Source organism: Apis cerana, linkage group LG8 (assembly GCF_029169275.1).
Source record: "Apis cerana isolate GH-2021 linkage group LG8, AcerK_1.0, whole genome shotgun sequence".
NCBI lineage: Eukaryota > Metazoa > Arthropoda > Insecta > Hymenoptera > Apidae > Apis > Apis cerana.
The window spans coordinates 7,663,269-7,673,756 of NC_083859.1; the positions used below are offsets into that span (position 1 = coordinate 7,663,269).

Sequence of the window (10,488 nt, forward strand, 5' to 3'; positions counted from 1 at the left end):
CTCTTTTGTTTCCTATTTTTTATTCTTATTTTTATTTTTTTTATACGTTATTTTAAGATATTTTTATTTAATGCTTTTGAATTTGATGAATTCAAAATATATCGATTTATATTATAAAAAAAATTACATTTCAAAAACTGTATATTACATTAATAATTATTATTAAATAATATATCATCAATTTTTGATGATTAGTTTTGTATAAGAATTCCACCATATTAGTTCGATATAAATTATAGCAAATTTTAATAGTATGCGTGTACGGATTTACGGGTATGATTAATAGTCAAGTAGTACGCACACACACACGCACGCACGCACGTACACGCACACACACATACACACACACACATACACATACACAAAATGCACTCGTATATCGACCTTTTTAACGGAGACAAGATAACTGAACGCAATTTACGTATTATATTATTTTTTTATTTCGGCATGTTCATTTTTAATTTGAAAAATATATCGTAATTTCCAAATATTATTTTATATAATTAAACTACTTGTTAGTATTAATATGCTATATAATAAATCAATTATAAATTAAAATTTAAATTAAAAAATTGGTTATTATTTTTCATCTTAATAGATTTCGAAATATGTTTGTATCCATATATATACCTATAATTTTCATAAAGAATTCTTTTATTTTTGATATAAAAAAAAATTTAATTTTTTTTTTTGCTTTCATATATATATCAAATAAAACAATATAAATTTAAATTCATCATAATAAAAATATATATTTGATTTATATTTATATTTTGAATAAAATTAAAATATTTTAATAATATTATTTAATAAAATATAATAAATTGGAAATTAACATAGAAAATTATATAGGAAAAGAATATTATATTTCATGAATTAGAAATAGTACCTATATCATTAAAATATCAATAAATATAAATTTCTAAATTCTTTTCAATAAAAAAATTATTTTTAATTTTAAACAATACTTTGTTTCATAATAACAATAAAATTATTGAAAAATTATTAAAAAATTTAGTTTTAAAATTAATCAATTTTTCAAGTATTAACAAATTACAGTTTTTAAATCACATTACAGGAATTCTTTATACAATAACATATCACTATATTTGTTTACACCTCTTTATTCATAAATGCCAGAAATATGAATCATGTGCACAGAGAACACATTATATGTTCTGTACAAATATGTATCGTCGTATAACGTGAATGAAAATTTTATTTATATGTTTCATACGTAACAATCTATTTACAGATATTGTAATACATACAGCCTTTGTATATAAATGAAAAAGTTAGAAGAAAGTACTTTTAATATTCTTACATAAAATAGATTCGTTTTTCTTTTTAAAATTCATTACATATTCTTCATTATATTAATGTTAAAAAACATATATCGTGTAAGAAATTATGATTTACAAAAAAATATAGTTTTCAGGAATGGATAGAAGCAATATAATACTATATGGAATGAATTGGGATTTTTGAATTTTAACAATAATTAACAATTACCAATTGATTTAAAGCTATTGTACATATTTGAAATATTTAGAATTAAGTATTTAAAATTTTTAAAATTCTTTTTTTAAATAAATCAAATATGATTGAATTTTTTATTTTATACAATTTAATTAATCATAAACAAAATTTTGTACTACATTGATTTTTATATATTAATGAAATTTAATTTTTCGTCAAAAATATTTTAATTTGCAATATATATATATGATAAATCTCTATGCATAACTAGACATACATCTGCTCATGATGAATAAAGAAATAGAGAAAAAATTTTTGTCTTGTCTAATAGAATACAATTAGTCGCAAAATTATTGATGAATATCATCTATGCAATTATTATACAAATCGAAATGGATTTGCAAAGATAAAAAGTTATATGCAATGCTATTGTGTAATCATATATTAAGATGAAATATTTAGAGTGCTCAACCATAATCAACGCTTAGAGCACTAAGCCCTTTTTTCTTTATAGCTTCTGCTACAGCTCTTTCTAAAAAGTTTTCCTGTTGATCATTTTCATCTATTTTATCCAAATCCCAATCAAATCTATTATATTCTTCTGCATTTTTTGAATCATTCAATCTCAATGAATTTGTAGATGTAGTAGCTACTGAATTCTCAAAATTTCCACTATCTGATTTATGATTGGCTGGATAAAAACAATGCAGATCTGTATATTCATTATTGGTCCAATATCCTGGAGCTTTGTCACTGTAAAAAGCATTGGATTGAGAAACAAGTTCTGCAGATTGAACTAAACCATGATTACGAATTGCCATCATGACTGCTGTATCTTCCATATCATTTCCTCTGAATAATTGAAATCTGGATTCCTCTAAAGAATAAGAAGATGATGTTCCCATGATGTAATTTTCTAATACTTTGTTAATAGTATTATCTACATATCCCTTGGCAACTTGACAAGCTTGCCATCTTTTTAATTTTTCCCTTGCTTGTTTCTCTACATCATCATATTCAACATTTTCTGCTTCTTGTATTTGTTCCATTTTTTTTCCATTTGAACTTTTTTCCTACAAAATAATTGCTCAAATAGAATATACATTTTGAAATATTATTATTGTTTAATATTTTTTCTTTAGAATAAAATATAAAATTGGAATTTAAATAATTTATAATATATATTTGGTAATTACCATATCCCAAATCGTTTCGGTAGCTTTGAGTCGTGTACATTGCCGTTTTGGTGGAGCTGGCCTTTCATGATCATCAGTATCTGATTCTTCGATGTCGGTCGCCATTTTCTCTATTTTATACAGGTCTGTATTTTGCTCTTCCTTTAAACAATTTAAATAAAGCTAAATAAATCTGATAATAATTATTAAACAATTTTGAGGAAAAGACTTTGGTCTACATTACAAAAATTCACATCACTTCCATCAACTTTCTTTGCCATCTTTCTTTCGAAATAATGATAAATTTTTATCTTGCATTCTATTGACTTTATATCATTTCGATTATGTATACTCTTAATGATGCAAATAGACCGCAACATAAAAATTGAATAATAATTATAAATAAATATCAAAATTCAATGAAACAAATATTACACACAATCAAGTGACAAAAATCGTTTTGACAGCTTCAAAATGGCTACTTTACCATTAAATTCTATATAATATATCAAATTGAATTTCGAAGAACTTTTATACATTATTAAAACAGAACTGAGATTTTTCAAAATATTATTTAAAAAATCATATATGAACTAAGCATATCGAAAATTTATTTAATGTCAACTAAATAATCTGGATCATCTTTTGACTGCAGTATTATATTCTAAAATGGCATAAACATGTGTTTGCAGTGTTCAAAGAAATTTTGACGTCTGGTTCTGTCAAGAATATCGTTTTATAAATCATTCAAAATAAATTCTTTTTAACATTTTTGTTACAATACGTTAATTGGCATGGCAATCTGTGGAGAATACATTCGTAGTCAATTTCCCACAATAGATGATGATTTGTATCAATATGTGGAAGGTATATTTTAAATAACCTAACATTAGAAAATATTTGTTATTTAATAATAATTTATAAATGATATATATTTTTTTAAATAATATTTGCATTTATGAAGGTATCTTAGATAGTTCTAAAGATGATTTCGAGGATGGAGATGAAGTTTATGAAGCAATAGGAGAAGTATTACACGAGGTTGCAGAAAAAACAGAAAATGAGGTTAGGTCTGTAAACGTGTTCAAATTTCTCCATTTTTTATATCATCATATAACATTATCATATATTCTTATAATAACATTAAATTTTTCATTTATTGATAAATTATTGATAAATTTTTTAACTTGGAATAATATAATTTCTTATAATATATTCATTTTTTAAATAATTTTAAATATGATTATTAATATATTAATTATAATTTTTTATATGTTTCTAATTTCTTTATTTTTAGACAAATATGTGTAAAGTTATTGGAAATGTTAAAAGGTAATTCAAATGATGAAAATGTTGAAAGGAGAAAAAATGGAGTGAACAAAGTACTAAATGCTCCAGTACACTTGGGAACTATGGCTGCTACTTTAGAAGCTCAAGTAGAACAAATAAAGAGTATATGGGTTACTACTAGAGATGATGGCATGGTAAAAATTTATGCTTGAAGATAATTTTTAATAAATTAAGATATATATACATATAGGATGGAATATATTTATTTTTAGAATCAATTCTAGAGAAACCCAATATTTGATATATAAAAATTTTTAATTAAGATTATTAAGTTAAATTATTAAGTTCATTAAGCAATTGAATTTGTGTTATGTGATATGAAGAAAGAATGAAACTATTTTGTTACATTGTTATCGCATTACATTGTTCTGTTTCTTTCTTTTATTTAATATAAATTTATAACTTAAAAAAATATAATAAATTGTTTATAATTTAATAAATAATCTTTAATTGATTTTTTTCTATACTTTTGTATTTGTTTTAACTAAAATCTACTCTCTAAAATCAACTCTTTATAGAATTTTTCATGAATATATATTAATTGTATATATTTTAATTAAAAAATATTCTTTACAGAAAGTAGATGCTAAAAAATTAGAAAAGGCAGAAGCAAAATTACAACAAAAACAAGAAAAAAGAAGTAATAATGAATTAAGTGGACGAATTAATATCACAAGTCAAGGTATAGAATCTGCTAGTGCGAGTCAAATGACAAGTAAAAAGGATAGTAGAATGGAAACAAAAGGCAATGTAAATAAGATTCAGGATATTAGGATAGAAAATTTTGATATAGCGTATGGAGATAGAATACTATTACAAGGAGCTGATTTAACACTTGCATTTGGTAGACGTTATGGCCTTATTGGTAGAAATGGACTGGGTAAAACTACTTTATTAAGAATGATATCTAGGTAATAAAATTGTTCCATAATAACATTTTAATTATTAAATATCTTGTTTAATTGTTTGTACCATTTTATTCTAATCATTTCAGTAAACAATTAAGAATACCATCTCATATAAGAGTTTTACATGTAGAACAAGAAGTCGCTGGAGACAATACTTCTGCACTTGAATCTGTATTAGAATGTGATCAAGAAAGAAGTATGTTGCTTAGTAAAGAAGCAGAATTACAAGCAATGATAGAAAAAGATGCTAGTAAAACTGGGGATGCATTAGGCGAAGAATTAGCTAAAATATATGAAGCAATGCAATTAGTAGAAGTAGACAAAGCACCTGCTAGAGCTAGTGCTATTTTATCAGGACTTGGATTTTCTGTTGAAAGACAATCATGGCCAACTAAAGCCTTCTCTGGTGGCTGGAGAATGAGATTAGCTCTTGCAAGAGCACTATTTTCTAGACCAGATCTTTTGTTACTTGATGAGCCTACAAATATGCTTGATATTAAAGCTATTTTATGGTTAGAGAAATATTTACAATCATGGCCAACTACTTTACTTGTTGTTTCTCATGACAGAAATTTTTTAGATACGGTATAAATTTCTATATTTTTTGAAATTATTATTCTAAAACTTACATGTTTGAAAATTAAATATTTAATGATAGGTTCCCACTGATATATTATATTTACGTGGACAAAAAATTGAAGCATATCGAGGTAATTATGAACAATTTTCAAAAACTAAAGGAGAACGTGAAAGAAATCAACAGAGAGAATATGAAGCTCAACAAGCTAAAAGAGCACATGTACAGGAATTCATTGATCGATTCCGATACAATGCCAATCGTGCTTCTAGTGTACAAAGTAAAATCAAGATGTTAGAAAAATTGTAAGTTTAATAAGTTTAAATAAATTTAAAAAATTTAAATAATAAACAAAGTTTTATAAAATATTACTTAAAATTTTATTGTTTTCAACAGACCAGAACTTAAACCAATGGAAAAGGAAGGCGAAGTAACTCTTCGTTTTCCAGATGTTGAACCATTAAGTCCTCCAATATTACAACTTAATGAAGTCTCCTTTAGTTATATTGGAGGAAATGATAATTCATATATATTCAGTTCTGTGAACTTGACTGCTAGTTTACAATCTCGCATTTGTATCGTAGGAGAAAATGGTGCCGGTAAAACTACTCTTTTAAAAATCATAACAGGTGCATTAAGTCCAACACGAGGTACAGTGCATGTTCATAGAAATTTGAAATTTGGATATTTTAGTCAACATCATGTAGATCAATTAGATATGCGCGTATGTCCAGTTGAATTATTACAAAATCATTTTCCAGGTATGAATTTATTTGAAATTTATATATTATTAATATTGAAAATTTATAATTCTATATTTTTTTATATTATTTGATTATTTCAGGAAAACCAATTGAAGAATATAGAAGAATGCTTGGAAGTTTTGGAATAAGTGGTAACTTAGCTTTGCAATCTATCAATTCTTTATCTGGAGGACAAAAATCTAGAGTAGCATTTGCATTAATGTGTGCTGCTATGCCAAACTTTTTAGTACTTGATGAACCTACAAATCATTTGGATATTGAATCTATTGAAGCTTTAGGTAAAGCACTAAATGCATGTCAGGTAAAAACTTTTCTTTTTAATTTATTTGTTTCTATTTTAAATTATATTACAATTTTTTTTAATAAATCTTTCAGGCAGGTGTTATATTAGTTTCGCATGATGAAAGATTAATTCGCATGGTATGCACTGAACTTTGGGTATGTGCTGAAGGTTCTGTTCGATGCATCGAAGGAGGTTTTGACGAATATCGTAAGATTATTGAAAAAGAACTCGAAATGTAAAAATTATTTTAATTGTATTATGAATTTTTGCATTTTTTCGAGTTAAATTATCGATGTGAAAGTTTCAATTAATTCGAAGCTTGCAAGAAAATAAAAATATTTATTTTTATATTGGGATAACGAATATTTTTGATTTGTTTATCGATGCTGTGGAGATTATATTGTCTATTTTAAATAAAGCTATGAAAGAGCTATGAAAAATCATTGTTTATTAACATAAAATTTGCAAAATAGACTGAGTCTTCGATTTAACAATAGAATTAAGAAAGTTTCACATCGTTTAACTGCCAGCTAAAATAAATTATATCTAAAAGAATTCTGATATTTAATATTGTATATTAGTTAATAAAAAATCGTTGTTATAAATAAAGATATATAAGATTCTATCCTTATTAAAACCGTTCAAAACATTACATTGATATACATGATTTACATGATCAATTATTTATGTATAAATTCAGTTATTTTTTTAAAAATAATTTTTTGTTTAATTTAACACAGTATAATATACTGCGATTTATAAGAAAAATATATAACTATGAAAAATACTAAAATCGATATGTTATTCTTTATGAACTTAATATGTTGAATACTTTATAATATGTAATGGTTTTAATACTTTTATTCCGTTTTTTTTTGTTGATCTAAATTTTTCTTTCGTTGTAATATTTTAAAAATTATTCACTAATCATACAATATAATAAATATAACAAATTATTCGTAAACTTTTAATATGCCAAAAAAGTACTGTATTGTCACAATTAACCCCCGGATGATGTGTTTAATGGTACCATTGTATTGGATATAGAAGACATTGGTGGCGCAGGAGCTTGCTGTTTTGCAGCTGGAATTTTTAAATATTGTTATTACTTTTCTCTTAATAAATTTTAATTTTGTTTATTAAGAATTATTAATAGTTTAACATGCAATTGGATTTTGAAAAGATGCATCATGCAATATAAGTAACATTAATGCTAATGATTTAATTAGTTTATAAAATATTTATAATTTCTTAATGTATTTTAATATATAATAAACAATCAAAATTAATTAAGTTAATATACAATTTATTTTTCAAACATAATTTTACTTTGTGGAAAAAAAATAAATTTTTCATTTATGAAACAAAATAAATTAATTAATCTATAAAATACAAATATAAAAAGTAATCAAATATGAAAAATTATTGTTAATAGCAAAATATCATACAAAAATGTGATAAATATTTTTAAATATATAAATGTTCTCCATTTTAAATTATAAAATTTACATAAACAATTCTGCAGTATATTGTCTAATATTATGATTCAAGAAAGAATACAATTGATATTGAAGTGTATCATTCTCACCATTTCTGCTACTGTAGATTTTTGTAAATCCTTTAAATGGTTCTGGCGATGGAAAATTTGCAACAGAATGAAACATATCTGCAAATCGAAGCTCTAAATCTAAAATATTCACTGTCTGTCCATTGCGCATAGAAGAACTTCTTGTAGGTGGTGTTGGTGGTGGTGGTGGTGGTGGAGCCAATCTTTGATGAGTAGGAGTTGGACGATGAGGAAGAGGAGGAGGTGGAGGTGGTATACATGGAGCACTAACAGTTATTCTAGAAGGTGGTGGTGGTGCTACTCTAGTTGCAGTAGTAATTGTATTATTATTTGTTCTAGAAGTTGGAGGAGATGGAGGTTTCGCGATTGGAGGTCTAAGTATTCGATTTGTAGGTCTTGGTTGGGTTTCATTTAGGCAATCTTGAGACTGATGAAGAGAAGATGGAGTTGGAGCAAGCACAGGAGGTGATCTAGGTAATCGCATACTTTGTGCTCTTGACACACTTCCTCCAGTAGTTAAATTTAATTTTTTAGGAGGTGGTGATGGTTTGTGCAATGCAGATGAGGATGTGGAAGGTGGTTTTGGTGCAAGAGTAGGTTTTCCAAATCCTTTAGATGTTTCAGTATTTGAACTACTATAATCTGTAGTATTTTGTCCTGATATTGAATTTGTTTTCTAAAACATTAAACAAAATCTTAAAATTTATTTAGACATATAATTTTTAAAATATTTTTACCTGAGCAAATATTTGTGGCTTTTGAGTAGCTGGTGGTGGAACTGGAGGTGGACCTCTTTTTATACTAGGGACAGTTGTTTGACTCAAGTTTATATTATTTATATTGTTAGTATTCTTTTCACTTGAAGTCATTCTAGATCCTATAGGTTTCAATTTAGGCATACCACTAGAAAATAATCCACCTAATCCTATAGGTCCTCCATTATTTGCATTAATGCTGCTGTTAACTACATTAGAATTATTTTCCTTGATATTCAAGGAAGAAGAGTTTCCTAATTCAGTTTTTACTCTACCTAAAATAATAATAATTATTATTATATTATAAACATAATTTATAAAAAAATAAATATATTTTACAACATACCACTAACTATAGGTGCACTTTTATCTATTGTTATAGTTTTTTTTAAGGTTTTTCCAGCTCTAATTGATTGAAGAAGTAAATTTCTATCTTGACTTCCTACATTAGATCCAGATGTATTGAAAATAGGAGGTGGAGGTGGAGGTGGTGCAGGCATCCTTATATTTAATTTTGACAGAAATATTTACTATCCCTGATAAAAATATATTATAAAAACAAAATAATTAATTTAAATAAATCTCAATCAATTTTTATAAATAATTAAATTATTAATAGTACAATATACAAAAGCTGAAGCATATTTTATAAGATAAGATTAGACTTCCTATACAGAAAACACTACAATTAGGTTAGCACAAAAATAATTTCAATATTTTCTTCAATATTTTATATTCCTATTGTAAGTTTTATAATTATTTAAGAACATATGTTAAATGTTTATATATGATATAATAAATTATAAACTATTTACCTAAAATTAACAAAATGATTCTATATTCAGAATAGAACAGTCTTTGAAACTACCGCACTTTATATCAATTTCTAAATCATTATGAACAAATTGAATCTATAACACTCTAAAATTTTCCAGACTCGAAAAATTCAGATACACTGTTATTTTTTATGATGAATATAAGTTGAAATAAACTCGTCACACGTATAGATGATTAAATTAATGCACATCTCGATAAAATTCAAGCGTTTGTTTATACCATTGACGAGTCATATTCGATCGAACAGTACATACGAATACACTTGAATGTACCACACCTGAAAACTCTTAAAGTCATACTATCAAAATGAGAACATATCTTCTTTCTTTTGTAACTATAACACCATTGGTTATTGAAATAAGATCCGCATCCTTGCTTTTCAGATATATACATCCATTTTTAAACATTCCGTTTCTAATCGTAATTTATTTATTCAAGTAATTCGGGAATTAAATAATAGTTGTAATGATAAAAATAATTTTTATTTTTCTTTTAATATATTAAAAAAGTAATAAATAATTTTAAGATTTCAAAAAATTAAAAAAAATTAAAAATAAAATACACATTTGTTTTTTACTGTAAAATAATAATGCTTTATATAATACATTAAAAGTATAAGAAAAAAAATATGAATATACATACATATATATATATATATATCTATTTAGAAATTATTATTTATAAAAAATATAATCAATATATATTAATATATAAATAAAAGTAATGAAATTAAATTCATTTTTAAAAAATCTGCTTTTATATAAATAAATAAAAGCAATTAAACATCTTACCT

General features: G+C 24.8%; 3 protein-coding genes across 6 annotated transcripts; 1 reads left to right on the forward strand and 2 right to left on the reverse strand.

Annotated features, from left to right (window-relative positions):
• Positions 1-1,108: 1,108 nt before the first annotated feature.
• Positions 1,109-3,281, reverse strand: LOC108003914 (uncharacterized). 3 transcript variants are annotated; one of them, XM_017066495.3, is made up of 3 exons: positions 3,142-3,281; positions 2,676-2,816; positions 1,109-2,552 (listed from the first exon to the last, which is right to left on the reverse strand). In XM_017066495.3, the coding sequence occupies exons 1-3, from the start codon at positions 3,142-3,144 to the stop codon at positions 1,947-1,949; spliced, it is 750 nt and encodes a 249-aa protein (XP_016921984.1). In that variant the 5' UTR covers positions 3,145-3,281; the 3' UTR covers positions 1,109-1,946. The 3 variants fall into 3 exon arrangements, with proteins under 3 accessions (XP_016921984.1, XP_016921985.1, XP_016921983.1); XM_017066496.3 differs by lacking the exon at positions 3,142-3,281 and adding an exon at positions 2,899-3,040; XM_017066494.3 differs by lacking the exon at positions 3,142-3,281 and adding an exon at positions 2,894-3,034.
• Positions 3,282-3,382: 101 nt separating this feature from the next.
• On the forward strand, positions 3,383-7,145 carry LOC108003912 (ATP-binding cassette sub-family F member 3). Of its 2 annotated transcripts, none has more exons than XM_017066490.3 (9): positions 3,383-3,521; positions 3,619-3,724; positions 3,952-4,138; positions 4,581-4,915; positions 4,999-5,497; positions 5,571-5,794; positions 5,886-6,250; positions 6,334-6,554; positions 6,629-7,145. In XM_017066490.3, exons 1-9 carry the CDS (start codon positions 3,449-3,451, stop codon positions 6,773-6,775), a joined length of 2,157 nt encoding a protein of 718 aa, XP_016921979.1. In that variant the 5' UTR covers positions 3,383-3,448; the 3' UTR covers positions 6,776-7,145. The 2 variants fall into 2 exon arrangements, with proteins under 2 accessions (XP_016921979.1, XP_016921980.1); XM_017066491.3 differs by having other exon boundaries at positions 3,506-3,521; positions 3,619-3,719.
• On the reverse strand, positions 6,551-10,456 carry LOC108003913 (WAS/WASL-interacting protein family member 3). The gene is made up of 5 exons (XM_017066493.3): positions 9,674-10,456; positions 9,205-9,394; positions 8,841-9,133; positions 8,125-8,779; positions 6,551-7,619 (listed from the first exon to the last, which is right to left on the reverse strand). The coding sequence occupies exons 2-5, from the start codon at positions 9,356-9,358 to the stop codon at positions 7,537-7,539; spliced, it is 1,185 nt and encodes a 394-aa protein (XP_016921982.1). The 5' UTR covers positions 9,359-9,394; positions 9,674-10,456; the 3' UTR covers positions 6,551-7,536.
• Between the last annotated feature and the right edge of the window lie 32 nt (positions 10,457-10,488).